General features: G+C 39.3%; 1 protein-coding gene across 2 annotated transcripts; it reads left to right on the forward strand.

The window, feature by feature from the left end:
• Positions 1-6,953: 6,953 nt before the first annotated feature.
• Positions 6,954-18,392, forward strand: LOC127935799 (B-cell receptor CD22-like). Of its 2 annotated transcripts, none has more exons than XM_052533981.1 (11): positions 6,954-7,085; positions 7,232-7,301; positions 7,866-8,207; positions 8,306-8,554; positions 10,956-11,207; positions 11,286-11,531; positions 15,815-15,890; positions 17,334-17,361; positions 17,495-17,575; positions 17,723-17,809; positions 18,124-18,392. In XM_052533981.1, the coding sequence occupies exons 1-11, from the start codon at positions 7,053-7,055 to the stop codon at positions 18,133-18,135; spliced, it is 1,476 nt and encodes a 491-aa protein (XP_052389941.1). In that variant the 5' UTR covers positions 6,954-7,052; the 3' UTR covers positions 18,136-18,392. The 2 variants fall into 2 exon arrangements, with proteins under 2 accessions (XP_052389941.1, XP_052389942.1); XM_052533982.1 differs by having other exon boundaries at positions 17,744-17,809.
• Positions 18,393-19,103: the final 711 nt, after the last annotated feature.

Below are 19,103 nucleotides of genomic sequence, written 5' to 3' on the forward strand. Positions count from 1 at the left end.
GCCACACCCATTGACCTGGTTGGTATACAGGCCCAGGACGCCGACGGTGGTCAGCATGTTCCTTTTGATGATGGATGGCTCGTTGAAGGTGTACATGGGCTTGGTTCCAAGTCTCCTCACTACGTTGCAGCCAGTCCGTGATGGCGGGTACGTCGGTGGGTTCCCCGGACCAGGGAAACATGGGGGGCTGATAGCCTAGGATGCATTTAAAGGGGGTGATACCAGTAACTGGCTTGACCAGAGAGTTCTGTGCGTACTCAGCCCAAAGGAGGTACCGGGCCCAATCTTCTTGGTTGGAACTACAGTATGATCTCAGGAACCGGGTGAGTTCCTGATTGAGTCTTTCGACCTGACCGTTGGATTGAGGGTGGTAACCGGAGGTCAGGCTCACGTTTACATCGAGGGCTTGGAAGAAGGCTTTCCAGGGACGAGACGTGAACTGAGGGCCTCTATCAGAGACGATATCTTCAGGTAGTCCGTAGAGACGGAAGACCCAGTTACAGAGTAGTTCAGCAGTTTGCAGAGCAGTAGGCAGTTTGGGCAGGGGAATAAGGCGGCAGGCTTTGGAGAATCGATCAATCACAGTCAGAACGACAGTGTTACCTTGAGAGACAGGTAGATCAGTGATAAAGTCTATTGCAATGTGGGACCAAGGTCGCTGTGGGATAGGGAGTGGTTAGAGTAATCCGGCTGGCAGTTGGCGTGGAGTTTTGTGCGCATTACAGGTTTGGCATTGTTGGATGAGGCAGTGGTGTCTTTGGGCAATGATTCCCACCAGTTCAGTTCAGTTCAGTTCATTTATATAGCACATTTAAAAACAACCATGGTTGACCAAAGTGCTTAACAATGTCTAGAAAAGAAAACTAGAGAGTCACATACAAATAAAACAAATACAGTAAAAACATACCAATGTCACAGCTCAGCTTGATATAAAAGCCAAGGAATACAAGTGTGTCTTAAGAAATGACTTAACAATTCCAACAGTCTGAGCAGTTCTTATGTGTACAGGTAAACTATTCCACAAATTAGGTGCCACCACTGAAAAAGCCAGTCACCTTTATTTTTTAACTTAGTTCTTGGAACACTGAGGAGCACCTGACTGGATGACCTCAATGCTTTAACGGGGGCATGAACCACCAGAACCGGTTCTGAAGCAGATGAATGGTGGCCGTGATACCTGGGTGGCCGGATGCGGGCAGACAGTGCGTGTGGTTGAGTGTTTGATCGCGTAGAGTGGGTGGTACGTAAACCTTATCAGGAGGGCAAGTTGTTGAAGGTGCATGTTGAGAGTTGTGTTGCTGGATAAGCGTCATGATGTCCCATTGTACGGGTGCAATGATTACCTTGAAAGGGAGTATGGATTCAGGTTCGGATGAGATCTGTTCATCTTCGTGGATACGGGATAGCGCATCTGCCTTTGTGTTCTTTTAGCCCAGACGGTAGGTAACTGAAAAGTCGAATCGGGAGAAAAACAATGACCATCTAGCCTGCTGTGGATTGAGGCGCTTGGCTGAGCGCAAATACTCAAGGTTCTTATGATCTGTTAGTACAGTGAAAGGAAAGTTGGCCCCCTCCAGCCAGTGTCTCCACTCCTCGAAGGCCACCTTCATGGCGAGGAGTTCACGGTCCCCTACGTCATAGTTACGTTCAGCAGCATTGAGTTTGCGGGAGTAAAAGGCACATGGGTGGAGTTTAGCGGTAGAACTCTGGGGTTGAGAGAGAATAGCCCCGATACCAGTGTTGGAGGCGTCCACTTCGACGAGAAACGGAAGAGATGGGTCAGGATGGTGGAGTATGGGAGCAGTCACAAACCGTCTTTTTAGTTCTTGGAATGCTTGGAGGGCAGCCTCTGACCAGTGTAGCCGATGGGTTCCTTTTTTGACCATTGACGTGAGGGGACTGACCACAGAGCTGAAGTTTCTGATGAAACGGCGGTAGAAATTAGCAAACCCCAGAAAGCGTTGGAGTTCCTTTAGTGTTTTGGGTTCGGACCATTTGAGAACGGCGTTGACTTTGCTCTCATCCATGGCGACCCCCTCTGGACTGATGACGTACCCCAGGAAGGTGGTAGAGGTGGTATGGAATTCACACTTCTCCGCCTTGGCATAGAGTTTGGTGTTCAATGAGTCGCTGCAGCACGGCCCTCACATGTTGGATATGTTCCTCCAGGGTATCTGAATAGATCAAGATATCATCAATGTATACGATAACAGTCTTGTTTAACATGTCTCTGAAGATGTCATTGACAAATGATTGGAAAACCGAAGGACTATTGACCAGTCCAAACGGCATAACCCGGTATTCGTAGTGCCCATTGGTGGTTGAGAAAGCTGTTTTCCACTCGTCCCCTCCCTAATGCGGATGAGGTTGTATGCGCAGCGCAAATCCAATTTGGTGTAGTATTGTGCAGTTCGTAGCTGTTCTAATGCAGAGGGCACCAGTGGAAGTGGATAGCGAAACTTTACCGTTATCTCGTTGAGTCCTCGATAATCGATGCAAGGGCGCAAACCTCCATCCTTCTTACGGACAAAGAAGAAGCCAGCTGAAGCAGGAGAAGTGGACGGACGCATGAACCCCTTCTCCAGCTCCTCCTCGATGTACCTGGCCATAGCTTCTGACTCGGGTAATGATAATGGAAATACTCGGCCCAGGGGTGGTGAGGAACCTGGAATTAGATCAATGGCACAATCGTGACTGCGGTGTGGTGGTAATGTGTTCGCTTGTACCTTGCTGAAGGCGGTGGCGAGATCGTGATACTCCTTGGGCAGATTGGGAATGCTGGTGGACTCCGAGTCTAACGTGACGACTTGCACAGGCAAGGGAGAGATGGTCGGAAGGCATGATTTCTGACACTGGGATCTAAGAATTTGTCCCTCTTTCCAGGATACATGAGGGTCATGCAGTCTGAGCCAGGGCAAGCCCAAAATAACAGGAGTGTTAGATACAGGGAGCACGTAGAATTGAATGGTTTCTTGATGTAGCAGACCGGTAAACATTAGCAGTTCTTGAGTGAGGTGAGTAATCAGTCCAGACCCCAAAGGGCGTCCATCTATTGTGGCTAAAGACAAAGGATTTGCACATGACATTAGAGAAATGTTGTTCTTTTTGGCAAATTCTTCAGAGATAAAATTCCCAGCTGCTCCTGAGTCAAGTAGAGCAGTGGTAGCCACACGATCGTTGTTAGTCTAGATCACAAGAGGGACTGAGACACATTTTAGAGGACTGACTGAATTTAAAGATGCACTCACCGATTTAGAAGTGCCAGAAGAGCGACGTGACGGGCAAGTAATTCGTTGATGCCCCGGAGCGCCACAGTAGAGACAGAGTCGGTTAGATATGCGGCGGTGGCGTTCCTCAGCTGTCAGATGATAGGAGTTGATCTGCATGGGTTCCATAGTTTCAGCGGATCGTGTTGTCGTAACGAGGAAGAGGCGTTGAGCGCTGACACGGCGGGAGTGTTGTAGATTGTCAATGGTGATAGTTAGCGAAATGAAATCATTCAGGGTTCTCCCCTCATCACGGCAAGCGAGTTCGGTTTGCAGTTCGTGATTAAGCCCCTTGCGAAATAATACTTTCAGTGTGTCACTCACCCATGACGTTTGAGCAGCCAGTGTACGAAAGTTCATGGCATATTCCGCTGCTGTTAATTCTCCCTGCGACAACTCAAGCAGATGCTCACCCGCTCCTTTCCCCTCTCCGGGGTGATCAAACACCTCACGGAATCGCACCAGAAAGTCAGTGAAAGTGGTGAACGCTGTTCCATCCTCGCGCCATACAGCCGTTATCCATTCCAAAGCTCTTCCCGTTAATAGTGAGCAAACTAAGGCGATCTTACCAGCATCGGTAGTGTAAAGGGTAGGTTGTTGCTCGACGAACAGCGAGCATTGCAGTAGGAAGCCCTTACACTTGGTAGAATCCCCATCAAATCCATCTTGCAAGCTTTAATGAACAACTCGTGGTCGTACAGGCAGGGGTCAAAACCAGCAAACACAACAGTAGAGATAACCAGAATCATCGTCAAACACAGGCAATAGATCGGGATCACAGACAAGATTCAGAGTCCAAAGCAGCAAAGGTTCAAGAAACGGTAAACAAACAGAACTGGTAAACGGGAAATCAAACACGGGAAATAACGCTTGGAAATGTCAGCCGGAGCAAAACAAGACTTCGCGTTAAACTGATGTGGTTGTGCAGCTTATATAGCAGTACTCATGAGCTGCACCTGTGTGGTGATCAGAGTCCAATGCACAGGGTAGATGGGAAGTGTAGTTGTGAGTGAGTGCGTGAGTGTCAATATTCCGGAGATGGAGCCCTCTGCTGGCCAGTAGGGGGAATCACGGGGTTCCTCTCCGTGACACCTTGTCCCTGCATACCTTGCTCCTGTAAAATAATATGAATGACATTTTCTGAAATGGAATCTTTCTACTTCTGTCTTAGTTGATCAAATTTCTTACATCTAAATAAAACATGGGTGATATCCTCCAAGACTTTATATTCAGAGCATATTCCATTACTTTTACCTATTAATGATAAAGTGGAATTCAGGCCTGTGTGGTCCAACCTCAATCTGGTTATAATACCTTCTTCGTGCCTATTAAGACCCAATGAGGTGATTTTTTCCCTCCAACACAGTTCTGGTTCCTATAATAGTGTCTGGCATTACTCTCTGAATCCCATTCATCTTGCCATTTTAGTATAATCTGTGATGTAATTAAAGCTTTAGTATCTCCTTTACTCAATGGAATGTACATTTATACTTGGTCTAATTTCAGAGCTTTTTTAGCTATGGTAACTTATCAGCAGTTTCATTGCCATCTATTCCATAATGTCATGGAATCCAACAGAACTGCACCGCAAGTCCAAGGCTCATAATATTTAAAAGAAGATGCTTTACTTCTAATACCAAATATTCACGTATAGCATTATCTGTTATAAAACTTTGTAATACTGCCATAGAGTCAGTACATATAATTGATCTAAGAGGTTTAGTCTCTTTAACCCAACGGAGGGCAGTTATTATTGCAGTCATCTCTATTGAATATACTGATAAATGGCCACTCACTCTATACCCATATCTTTTTTCAAAATCTGGTATATATACAGTATACCAATACCACAACCACCGTTGGGTTCTTTAGAGCCACCTATTAATATATTTATAGCCACTGATTAATGCCAATTGGAGACGCGAACCGTTTAAAACGATTCAGTTCGATTTGGTGAACTGGTTCAAAAAGATCTGGTTACATCGAATGATTCGTTCGCGAACCGGATATCACAAACTGCTTTGTTTTGAACTCTCTCACAACAGACACGGAAGATAAGACAATGATGAATAAAGTCGTAGTTTTTGCTATTTTTGGACCAAAATGTATTTTCGATGCTTCAAAAAATTCTAACTGACCCTCTGATGTCACATGGAATACTTTGAAGATGTTTTTCTTACCTTTCTGGACATGGACAGTATACCGTACGCACAGCTTCAATGGAGGGACTGAGAGCTCTCGGACTAAATCTAAAATATCTTAAACTGTTTTCCGAAGATAAATGGAGGTCTCACTGCTTTGGAACGACATGAGGGTGAGTCATTAATGACTTTTGATTTTTGGATGACGGCACTCCGCAAGTTTTCTTCCAGCAGGAGGCGCTAAGAGCGCTCTTGGGAGAGGTAGAGGTTTCTCCGGTAATGGCTGCAAAGCATCGCTGAGCTCACAAACTCTGCTTTATCAAGCATTACATGCAAAATGAAATCGAACATTTTCTAAATACAGTCGGTTTCCTTCTGAAATACAGTGATAAAAAACACCCGCTCTGGTTTTTGAAACCCTGGAATGTAGTAAATTTAAACCATAAAAAAGCAACCCAGCATGCTGGGTTAAACACAATAACCCAGCGTTGGGTTCGTCCATTTTTGACCCAGCGCTGGGTTGCTAAAATAACCCAAATTGGGTTGTTTTCAACCAAGCAGTTTTTTGAGTGTATTATTGATATATTTAATGTTGATGTCTGTTCTTCTCATGATTCGCGTGATTCTCACGAATCTCTGTTATAGTCACATTAGAAACACTCTAATGTTTTCGTTTAATTTGATTTTCAAAGATCCTATAATGAGGGATTATTGTCCAGTTTTCCAGGTTGACATTTCTTTTGAAACAAGTAGTTTTGGTGCAACATATCACAGGACTATTGAATATCCAGAAGTGTTTATGTCACGGCATTATACATGAACTGCAACTTTGCTACTTGTTAGTGAGTGTCAAGTGGTTTAGGGGAGGGACTTTCTCGCTCTTCAGAGCATCTGATTGGACAGAAATCTGTGTATCTTCACATCATGGATATTTGTGGCCCTTTTTCTCAGAAGTGAAAGTGTTTATAAATGCATATTGTTTCAAAGGAGTTCAGTAGCACATAGAAGAGCTCAGAGTTGATATACATGAACTAAAAGCAACCAATTTCTGTTTTGAGCTAATTTGATCTTTAATAAAACCAGCTTAATTTTCTAAAGAACGTTACGTCGTTTGAATTTCAGTTCTGATTGGTCTGTTTTGTAATGAGAGACTTTATACTGTAAACCTCCTCCGGCATTCATACAATAATCAAAACATGTCTGGACTTCAACAAATACATTTTATTTGTTTCCAGGTTCTGCATGGATCACCTGCTGTTCTCTAATGGACCGTCAGTGCTATACAGAATCACGTGACACAATAACAAAGATATCCAGGAGACGGATAAAAAACTTTTGAAAGAGTAGACTGTCAAAAAGAATGACTTATTTTACTGTAAATATGGCCTTTCATGGACAATTACACATTAGATAATATTACAACTAGTCTGGTTACACAGTCCAAAACATCTTTTGGAAATATGTTTAAATTAAACATGCCTACGTTACTGTTATTGTTTTGTACAGTACATTTGCATTCAGTGATGTTATTTTCTTGTAGAAGAAGGGAACTTCACCTATTTCCGTTGCTGGGCATTAAAATAGCGTTAACCAAACCAAGTCCATCATCGTAGAGCTAAAAGTGCATGTGATAAAACAGTCAGTCATGACTGCGGCTGATCTGATAAGCTTCAACACGGTAAGACAAACACACTCATACTTCAATGAAAACTGAGGATTATTGCTCACATAACATATGAGTCTTAATTTGAGAAATGTTAAGAATAGGGACATGTAGATGTACTGTTCATGAGTGTATAAGTGCTAATTAATGCTGAATTATAGATATATTTGACGGTGATGTTGGTCAGAATGGCTCCTCGTCTTCCTCTGATCTTTCTGCTCATGATTCACGGTGAGTCTCTGATACATTCACATTACAAACTCTCTGATGGTTTTATTTAATTGTATTATCAAAGAAAAAAATTGTGCTTTGCGGACAGATTATTAATATTTTTGGCAATTTTCTCAGAAGAAAGTTTTTAGCTCAACTAAAGCCACAAAATTAATACAATTTAATAAAAGTAGCTTTCAGTCTTGTTTTTAATTTAAAAAAAAAATTAATTACATAAAGTGCAGCTTGTTATTTGTGGCTGATTTCTTTGCTCTGGTTTCACTTCTGTTTCTGTATTATCCACCATGAAAAATGAAGAAGTCATTCACACTAAGATAATTAGAAAAAATGAATAGATTTGGAAAAAATTGTAATATAATATAATATAATATATATATATATATATATATATATATATATATATATATATATATATATATATATATATATATATATATATATATATATAATCACTGTTTTCAAGTTGCAAAAATGAACAGTATTCACATGCTTTCCAGAGTTTCATATTCCAGTGTACAGTGTTGATAAAACAACATTTTCCTCCTGATGAACTCTGTGTTTCAGGCGTTTCTAGTGCTGGTTGGGGTGTGATTTACAGCCATTCACGCATCTGTGCACTAAAGAACTCATCAGTTATAATGAGCTGCACTTATACATACCCTACTGGATATAAGCTTGAGAAAGTGTTCTGGACAAATAGCTATTCATTTCCACACCCTCCTGATCTCTTCATGGACCCTGAATACAGTCAGAGGCTTCAGTATCTGGGAGACAAACAGCAGAACTGCACCATCAGACTGAGTCACGTGACACAGAAGGACCAACACATGTACTGGTTCCGATTCACCACTGATAAACCTGATGGAAAATGGATTGGTGATCCAGGAGTGACTCTTACTGTGACAGGTGACTTTCATGAGGCTGAGCTCTTCTTCTGTGCATTATGTTGAATAATAATCAGTGTATGACAGCAGCACTAGATATAATGTGTGTGTTGTGTTCAGATCTTCAGGTGGAGGCTCCTGAGAGAGTGACAGAGGGTCATAATGTCCGTCTGACATGTAAAAGCAGCTGTACTCTGACTGACAGAGCAACATTCATCTGGTACAGAAACTCACAGCCATTAACTGAGAGAAGAGACAGAAACAATCAACTCCTGCTGCAGTCAGTCAGAAGAGAGGATGCAGGCAGATACAGCTGTGCTCTACATGGACACACTTACATCTCTCCTGCTGCTCAGCTCAATGTCACCTGTGAGTAAGAATTTAAGTTTTTCTTTTTGAAAAGCAGCAGTTCAAAACTTCATATCCCTGATACACGGTCAGTGTGTTTTGTGGGAGCTCTTGTTATAAACTTTGGTAAAAAAACAAAAAAAACAAACAAACTTTATTCACATTGCATCTTTCATTTTGTTGCTCAGATTTGATTTGTATGTGTAGCTGTTTACATTATTTTCTGCATTTTTTTTTTTTTTTAATTCTGGCAATATCAGATTTGAGTGTGAAATGCACAGAATCCTCAGAATTAAACACAACACTGTTTCAGAGTTATATTAACACTCTGTAGATGGGGACAATATATAATAATAATAAGTTTTATTTATATAGCTCCTTTCCAGAGCTCAAGGACACTTTACAATAAACAAACAACAATAAAGGCAATTGACAAAAAGAGCAAACAGTACAACAGCAGGCAATTGAGAGTGCAAGTACAGTAAGTGAGAAATTGGGTAGATGGGTCAGCAACCAGCTGAGAAAAAAAAAAAATATATATATATATTAGGGGTGTAACGATACGCGTATTCGTATTGAACCGTTCGGTACGACGCTTTCGGTTCGGTACGCGGTACGCATTATGTATACCGAACGGTTCGTTGGAGTAATTAATTATATTTGAAAAAAAAAAAAAGAGAGAGAAAGAAATATAATGATATGCGTTCAACAAGGTAGCCCAATAATCCAAACAACGTAACATGCAACGCCCCTGACACTCCCGAAGAAGAAAAAAACACCATCTTATATGTTTATGTTAGGCTACTCAGCAGGCGCTCGCTCACTCAGTACACGCTGAAGGCTCGTTGCAAAATAGCCAATGCGTTTAACAGACTAGAAATGAGAAGATCCTCCAATAACCAACAGGTCTGGTGTTTGGGTGCACTTTGGATTCCCTTTAAGCTATAATGGTGATGGCAAGAGAGTGGTGGATAAAAAAACAACGGTATGTCGCATCTGCAACATGACAGGGTACACCAGCGGGATTACAAAAAAAAAAAAAAAAAAAAATACAGCGGGAATATCTGGGATATATATGCGTCAGTACTATCTGGGAAAAGACGAAAAAAAGGAGAAACATGCACGCAGCAAACTATCCCTGCAGCATTTAGACACTATAGCTTACAGGGAATCCAACCCAAACACCAGACCTGTTGGTTATTTTAGGATCTTATATTTCTGGTCTGTTAAATGCATTCGACATTTTGCAACGAGCCTTCAGCGCTTGCTGAGTGAGCGAGCGCCTTAGTTCACATATCGTGCCTAAAAACGCATGGAAAACGCTAAGCACGTCTTTCTCCTCCTTTCCAAAGCGCTCGGGCAGAAGCGCTCATGAGGCGTCTGTCTTTGCTAAGCAACAATGACGTGCTCTCTCCATGAGACGCGGAAATTTCAGCGAAGGATAAATGGATTTGCAGCTCTAAAAATCGCTTGCAGTAGCTCTGCTACTGAATTTATTTCAAAATTGCAATCCATATACAACTATGATCAGCTGTTCCTTCATCTTGGCTGAGCTCTCAACGTTGTTACGGGAAAGGATGAAGCTGATTGGTTGGTTCTTGTCACATGACCCGCGGTGCGCTTGCGGCATTCTGAAAAGTTGAGATGTTTTTACATTTTGCTGTATCTAAAACGTATCGAACCGAACCGAACCGAACCGTGACATCAGTGTATCGTATCGAACCGAACCGTGAATTTTGTGAACCGTTACACCCCTAATATATATATATATATATATATATAATTGTACAAAACTGCTAGGAGACCCAAAGGTTGAGGATCCACAAACAGTTCATTGTAATAATCCAGAAATGCATTCAGCTAAACAGAAAATGTTACTGTTTGAGTAAATGAATTGCTCCAGGATATTGGTTTGTTTTAACTCAGAGGAAGTTAAACTTATCCACTTATTCTCCTGTTATTTTCTTTTTTTATTTTAATATAGGCTACGTTACGAATATATAATTGAAATACAAACATACTGAAATACTTTATCCACGGAGTGAAGGCGGAGCAGTGTTTTCTGATTATTAAATGCTCAGAGTGCAGGGGGAAATTGTTGTTAAAATACTCCTGATGTTATAGAGCTGTCACTTGAGTCGCAATGAGTTGAAAAATGTGCAGAAAAAAAAAAAATACTTGTGCAGAAAAATCACCTGCAGTCTGAATGTAAACACTTTGACTTGAATGTTATTCATGTTTACAATTGCAGTACTTTAGAAATATATAAAAATGCTTTAAACAATACATGCTATTAAACTTAAATATATTACAATGTATGTGTCCTTTTGTGCCTAGCACTGATGCTAATTTTTATAATGAAAACGTGAAACCAGTCGCATATAAATACTGAACTTTGAACTGTAAATACTGACACCTGTAGATCCTCCAGACAATCCTGTGATCTTCATCAGTCCATCAGAAATAGTGGAGGGAGATTCAGTGACTCTGAACTGCAGCAGTGATTCAAACCCTCCTGCAGAAATCAGCTGGTTTCAAGGAGGAACGTTTGTAGGATCTGGAACAATCTACAGCATCTCAAAGATCAGCTCTGATCACAGTGAAGAATACAAGTGTAGATCCATCAATGAACATGTAGAGAAATACTCTGATGCTGTGACTTTAAACATCATGTGTGAGTAAATGATCATCTGCACTTGTCAATCATAGACTTATAATATTTAGTTTGAATTTTCATATTTGTCATTTTTAGATCCTCCCAGGAACGTCTCAGTGTCTATAAATGGATCTGGTGTAATAGTGGAGGGTGAATCGGTGACTCTGATCTGCAGTAGTGATTCAAACCCTCCTGCAGAAATCAGTTGGTTTAAAGAGAATCAAAGCTCCTCTGTAGGATCTGGACAGAGTTTCAGTGCACTACAGAGTGGACGCTTCTACTGTGAGGCTCACAATAAACATGGATCTCAGAGATCAGACGCTGTCACTGTCACTGTTAAAGGTAGCAGCTCATATATTTATATTACTCTTTCTGAAGTGAATTCAATTAAATTCAATTCAAGTTTATTTGTATAGCACTTTATACAATACAAATTGTTACAAAGCAACTTTACAGAAAATTACGTTTCTACAATATTTACTAGTAGCTTATAAGTGGTGACTGTCAGTTTGTGCACGTATGACAGGATTTTTCAGAAAAATTAATACAAGACATTGTCAGCCAGACAATGAACATTATTAACAGCAATTATTATATGATGCAGTCACACTTGTAGCAATATTTGTTAGTTCTGTTTGTTGATTCAGGGTTAGCATCATCTGAGGTACTCTGAGGGTCAGAATCATCTCTTCTCAGGTGTTCTGGAACCAGACTGGAGCTTGACATAGAAACAAATAGAGATATCATTAGCATAGCTGCTGTTCCAGCAAAGTAAAATTAATTAGTTTAACGCAAGCTAAAGAATAAGAATGCGCATTTGATCAGATGCAACTACACTCACAATTTAGGAGATATTTAAGAGATACATTATTCAAATTCTTGGCGAAAGAGATGTGTTTTTAATCTAGATTTAAACAGAGAGAGTGTGTCTGAATGCCGAACATTATCAGGAAGGCTTTAGTGGACTTTGCTATCCTAGGAACTACCGAAAGTCCAGCGTTTTGTGACCTTAGGGAGCGTGATGGATTGTAGCGTGGTAGAAGGCTAGTTAGGTACGCAGGAGCTAAACCATTTTTAGGGACTTATAGTTAAGTAATGATAATTTGTAACTGATACGGAACTTAATAGGTAGCCAGTGCAGAGACTGTAAAATTGGGGTAATATGATCATATTTACTTGACCTTGTAAGGACTCTAGCCACTGCATTTTGGACTACCTGTAGCTTTATTGAAGAAGCAGAACAACCACCTAGAAGTGCATCACAATAGTCCAGTCTAGAGGTCATGAATGCATGAACTAGCTTTTCTGCATCAGAATCAGGCAACATGTTTCGGAGCTTGGCAATGTTACTAAGATGGAAGAATGCTGTTTTTGTAACATGGGAACAATGATTTTCAAAAGACAAGTTGTGGTCTGATATAACACCCAGATTTTTGACTGTAGAGGAAGTAACAGTACATCCGTCTAGTTGCAAATTGTATTCTACAAGATTCTGTATAGTGTTTTTTGGTCCAATAATTAATATATCTTTCTTATTTGAATTTAATAGGAGAAAATTATTGGTCATCCAATTGGTCATTGGTCATCTTTTACATTTTACATTTTTAACACACTCTGTTAGCTTAGATAATTGGGAAGTTTAATCTGGTCTCGTTGAGATATATAGCTGTGTATCATCAGCATAACAGTGGAAGCTAGTTCTGTGTTTTCTAATAATATTACCAAGGAGCAACATGTGTATTGAAAATAGAAGGGGACCTAGGATGGATCCTTGTGGCACTCCATATTTTACTGGTGATAAATGAGATGACTCCCATTTAAAATAATCAAAATGGTAGCGATCGGACAGGTAGGATCTAAACCATCTTAGAGCCTGCCCTTGAATACATGTATCGTTTTGTAATCACTCTATGAATATGTCATGATCTATGGTGTTGAACAAAGCACTAAGATCAAGTAAAACCAGCAAAGAGATGCAGCCTTGATCTGACGCAAGAAGCAAGTAATTTTTAATTTTAACAAGTGCAGTTTCTGTGCTATGGTGAGGACTGAAACCTGACGGAAATTCTTCATACAGATCTTTTTTTTTTGCAGGAAGGAGCACAACTGAGCAGACACAACTTTTTCTGAAATTGTATACATACATGGAAGATTTGAAATTGGCCTATAATTTTCCAGTTCACTAGGACCTAGTTTTGGTTTCTTAATAAGAGGCTTAATAACCTCCAGCTTGAATCGTCTTGGGACCTGACCTAAAGATAACGACGAGTTAATGATAAAGTTAACGACAGTTCTTCGGCGAGTTAACACAGGGTACAGGATCTAATAAACATGTTGTTGGTTTAGATACAGTGATATGTTAATTTAGCTCTTCCTGTCCTATAGTTGTAAAGCACTGCAGTTTATCTTTGGGTGCGAAGGATGAAACTGTGAAAAAAAAAAAAAAAGTGTTAGATGCTCTAGAATCTGCATTCGCTAGTGTATTTCTAATGTTATCTATTTTATCAGTGAATAAATTCATAAAGTCATTACTATTAAACACTGATGGAATATTTGAATCAGGTGGTGTCTGGTAAGTTGTTAATTTAGTCACTGTGCTAAATAAAAACCTTGGATTGTTTTGGTTATTTTCTATGAGTTTGTGTATATGCTCTGCCATAGCAGTTTTTAGAGCCTGTCTATAGCTGGACATACTGTTTTCCATGCAATTCTAAAAACTTCTAAGTTAGTTTTTCTCCATTTGCGTTCAAGACTACGAGTTTCTTTCTTGAGAGAGTGAGTATTACTGTTATACCATGGCACAGTACATTTTTCTCTAACCTTTTTCAATTTGATGGGGGCAACAGCTTCTAATGTATTAGAGAAAATAGTGCCCATGTTGTCAGTAATTTCGTCTAATTCATGTGTATTTTGGGGTACAAATAGCAGTTGAGATATATCAGGCAGGTTAATTGCGAATCTGTCTTTGTTGGCTGGAACAATAGTTCTGCCCAAACGGTAACGCTGAGACATATAGTTAATATCAGTGATAAGGAGCATGCACGATACAAGGAAATGGTCTGTAACATCATCACTTTGAGGTACAATATCTATAGCAGTAAGATCGATTCAATGAGATATAATTAAATCTAGTGTATGATTAAAATGATGAGTGAGCCTGGTGACATTTAGCTCGACTCCAAAAGAGTTTATTAGGTCAGTAAATGCAAGTACTAATGCATCATTTGAATTATCAAGTCGTGGGGAAGTCGACTGGGAAGTCGTGGCCTAATGGTTAGAGGGTTGGACTTCCAATCGAAGGGTTATGGGTTCTAGTCTCGGGCCGGATGGAATTGTGGGTGGGGGGAGTGCATGAAAAGCTCTCTCTCCACCTTCAATACCACGACTTAGGTGCCCTTGAGCAAGGCATCGAACCCCCAACTGCTCCCCGGGCGCCGCAGCATAAATGGCTGCCCACTGCTCCGGGTGTGTGCTCACAGTGTGTGTGTGTGTTCACTGCTCTGTGTGTGTGCATTTCGGATGGGTTAAATGCAGAGCACAAATTCTGAGTATGGGTCACCATACTTGGCTGAATGTCACTTTCACTTCACTTCACTTCACTTCACTTCACTTCACTTCACTTCACTTCACATCAACGTGAATATTAAAATCTCCCATGCCTTATCAACTGTAACCAGAAGCTTTGAGAGGAAATCTGCTAATTATTTTAAAAGTCCCATTTTTCGTGCTTTTTTGAAGCTTCTATTCACAGTGTGCAATAGAACATGTGTTCATGTTCCGCGTGTAAAATAACAGTATTTTTCACACAATTCACTTATCTTTATCTCGCTGTTTTCACTGTCATAAAAACGGGCTGATGACTTCCTTGTTCTTTAAAGTCCCTCCTTCAGAAACACATAACGCGTTCTGATTGTGCCAGCCGTTCCTGTCTTGTGATTCGACAGCAGCGTTTCGATGACATGGCGACAAACACAAACGCAGCTCTTCCTCTTCTCCGTCGGAGCACAACAAGACCACGCCCCCTCTTTGTGTATTCATGTGGGCGGAGGTTAGTCAAAAAAAATTTTTAGTGACGTCATTACTGCAGGAATGGAATGAGGGATGTGGTCCAAAAGGGTAATTTTTGTACGCGAATTATGTTAAATAAAATATCTCGCTTATAACAGTAGTTTAGTGGAGTGAACTCATTTAGACCAAAATAATAATAATTTGGTTTTAGCCAGGTTTCAGTCAAGCAGAGTACATCAAAAATATTATCTGTGATCATTTCATTTACAATAACTGCTTTGGGTGTGAGTGATCTAATATTTATGAGCCCAAACTTTAAAAATAGTTTTTGTTCATTTACTTTACATGTTTCTGGTTTAATCAGGATAAGATTTTTTATAGATCCTACATTAAATTTATATTTTAACCTCACTATTCGGGGAACAGACACAGTCTTAATAGATTGTACAGCGCAAGTACTTTTATCATTTAAATGGGTGGAACAAAAGTCATCATAATAGTTATTTGAGAATTGTCTTACTAGCCATATGGAGCGAAGTGCCCTGGAGATGTTGTCATCTGAACAGATTCAATATCTGAATCTGTTCAGATATTTTACTCTTTTGTCTCTGTTGTAGGACGTCTCGTGATTTTGTACATATCTGCTGGAGTCGTTTGTGGAGCTGCAGTAATCATAACGATATTACTGATTTGGTAAGATGCGTGTGTGTGTGTATGTGTGTGATACTGATCACACGTCTAAACTAGAGTTGTTCCAATTCTAATACTAGTATCGGAAATATCACCGATACCACAAACAATTCTGGCATCAGCATTGGAGAGTACATGAACCCCTATACCAATCCGATACCATTTTCTAGATCTAGTTATGACCGCTAGCTTTGCCTAACCGCTGCACGGATCTTCTTCGCTGCTCAGAATGCATTGCAAACACAGGAAGTTGTGCTGTGTTGCCACAAGCAACACCTGTTTAGAGCAGCGAAAAAGAAATGAAAATGCGTTAGTATTATGTCCGCTGTTTAGCAGTATTTCAGACTGGACCAACCAGACAATAAAATGGCGACTAGGGATGCCACAGGTACTGGCACTTTACTACCAAGTTGGTGCTGAAAATGTAAAAATGTGATGATATCAGCATCTCTGTAGTACCGGTAGTAAGTTACAGACTCCCGAGTGTATTCTGTACCCGAAGCTGCGTTTCAGTCGCTTCCGTGTTAGTCTAAGCGCAGGGCTCCAGACTGTAGCCGAATATATACTAGTGTCGGTGAATATTAAACTGCGAAATACTACTTAAATATTACTCCTGCAAATTCTACATCTCTGTGGGTGACGGGCGCAGATGCGTGGGAGCTCACTGTTTTGTAGTCTCTGCGTTTGTGTCACTATGTGAGGACACGAACACATAACCCGTCACTTCATGAGAATTTACCATTTCATTTGAGAAAACTGTCATATCATAAACAAAGACACTCAAAGATCTTCATGGCAGCCCATCAAAATAAATGTTCGGTTTAACGTGAGTGAATTGACAATATATTAAGCTACTGTTGGAGTCTACAGTAGATTTAGCTATGTCTCTATGTAGTAATAATAATACGTCTCTATTAATAATAATAATTATGCCTAGACAGTTGCTTGTTTTTTACTTTTGTTGTAAAGAGATTTTTTTATTAATATATCATTTTTATATTCCTAGACTTATTTGTTGCAGTTTTTTATACAATTATATTGTAAAACTAAAATACCTTTTTAGTTTGCAGTTAGATTTTTGGCTGCATTTGAAGTTCTTTTTGCTTAAGAAAATAAATAATATTAATGTCAAATTAATGTCAGATAATAAAAATACTGTAATAAATACAGTAGTTCACTATGTATTTGTTTATGTTTTATTAAGGGATAAGTCTGAAGCACACCATAAAATAATTCTAGCAATTAACACAGGGCTAGTAGTATATACAGCTGTATATACAGATACACCCAAGTATCGGATCAGTACTCGGTATCGGCCGATACCCTGGGCCCAGGTATCGAAATCGGTATCGGGAAGAGAAAAAGGGTTTCGGAACATCTCTAGTCTAAACTAACATCAAATATGTTGTGATTGGCTGTAATTGTGTCAAATCATTGTCTTTAAAGGTGGGTGAAAAAGAGAAATAAAACTCAGGTATGGATATTAATTTAATTATTAGTAATTTACTGATCAGGCAATTGAACTCCGACTGAAAGTCTGAATTTGTGGCTTTATCTATTGAGATTAATACATGCATTATTTACTCTGTCTTTTTTTTATGGGAAAGGTGAATCATTCCAGACCTCATCATGACCGGCACAAAGCTTGCAATGATGAATTGAATGAACCTGTATATGCAAATGAAATGGTAGGTGTTTTAGCTGAGGTTTTCCTACAAAATACTAAACTCTCTTCACTTGTAGCCAAAGGAAATACTCTTCTATGTCATTGTGAAATTAGCAAATGTCTTATAACTTAGTGTACGGACATTTCTATAAAACAGTTTTGATTTTAGGTTGTCTCTTCATTCATAAAGGCTGCTCAACATGGCCCTGATGTTTGTAAACCTGAACTGAACTCTCCAGTGTATGAAAATATTCAAGTAAGTAAGAACACAGGGCTCAGGGCTCTGGCCTTCAAGGTCCCCTTTCCTGCAGAGGTTTAGCTCCAATCCTAATCAAACAAACCTGAACAAGTTCATCCAGCTTTTCAGGATCACTACAAAATTACTGGCAGTGGGTTTGGTCAAGATTGGGTTGGAGCTGAACTCAAGTAGAGAACCCCTGCACTATATAATGAAAAATACATAACATATGACTAATGTTCTTGATGAAATATATTAACTACTGTATATCATCATTAACATTTTCTCTTTTTCTTTCTTTCTCTTTCTTTTTTCAAACTCAACATAAAAAGAAGAGGATGTAGTTTTTTGGACACAAAGCAAACATTTTACATATCGGTTTGTGGGTGGAGACCAGAATGATTGACAAGTGTGTTTGACTGATCATTTTATAGATAATTGAGTAAAAATGAAAGTAAAGAGTTAATTAATTGATAAGATGGTGTAATCCCTTAAGTGTGTTTTCTCTTTACACTTTATCTCTTTACACAATCTTTTAAGCTTGCTGCATTTAGATTTTTTATGTTTTTAAACTGTTCAGTGATAACTATGAAAAAAAGGGACCCACTTTATATTAAGTGGCCTTAACTACTATGTACTTACATTTTAAATAATAATAATTTAGTGCAATGTACTTATTGTGTACATACATGTTTTTACATTGTTCTTATATTTAAAAAAAAAATTACATGTAATTACATCTGTATTTAATTTCTGTAATTACATTTATAATTACACTGTTGACCCATATTTTACACCTTAACCCACCCTTAAACTTACCCATACCTCCAACCCTCTCCCTAACCTTACCCCATTCCACCTCAATAGCAGCAAAAGTGTTTTACAATACAATATGAACACAATAAGTATATTGTACTTATTTTTTATGTAAGTACATAGTAGTTAAGGCCACCTAATATAAAGTGGGACCAAAAAAGTAAAAAAGTAATAACGGTCTTATCAAGTTACTGTAGGCTAGTACGTTGTGTCCGAATGTAGATACAAAAAAATTTGTGATTGTTACAGATACTGGCAGTTACATGGAAATGTAAATTATGTAATGTCTAATTATAAAGTTTTTTAAAAAATGTGTACATTTGTAATTGTTGCAAAAGGCTATAAATGAATAAGCATTTATTGATAAAATATATATATGTGTTTTCATTTACAATAGCATGAACCACGAGTAGTCGAGTAACTCAAGCATTTTTTAAAATAAAAAATCAACTAGTAGAAATCAGTAGTATTGCAACAACATTAATTAGTGTTTCAT

Source organism: Carassius gibelio, chromosome A19 (genome assembly GCF_023724105.1).
Source record: "Carassius gibelio isolate Cgi1373 ecotype wild population from Czech Republic chromosome A19, carGib1.2-hapl.c, whole genome shotgun sequence".
Lineage (NCBI taxonomy): Eukaryota > Metazoa > Chordata > Actinopteri > Cypriniformes > Cyprinidae > Carassius > Carassius gibelio.

Bases quoted from the DNA above. Each gene is read 5' to 3' on its own strand.
- LOC127935799 (XM_052533981.1), top strand. From the start codon at position 7,053: ATGACTGCGGCTGATCTGATAAGCTTCAACACG. The intron at 8,555-10,955 runs GTGAGTAAGAAT...TGACACCTGTAG, and splicing joins TGCTCAGCTCAATGTCACCT to ATCCTCCAGACAATCCTGTG. The intron at 15,891-17,333 runs GTAAGATGCGTG...TTGTCTTTAAAG, and splicing joins ATAACGATATTACTGATTTG to GTGGGTGAAAAAGAGAAATA.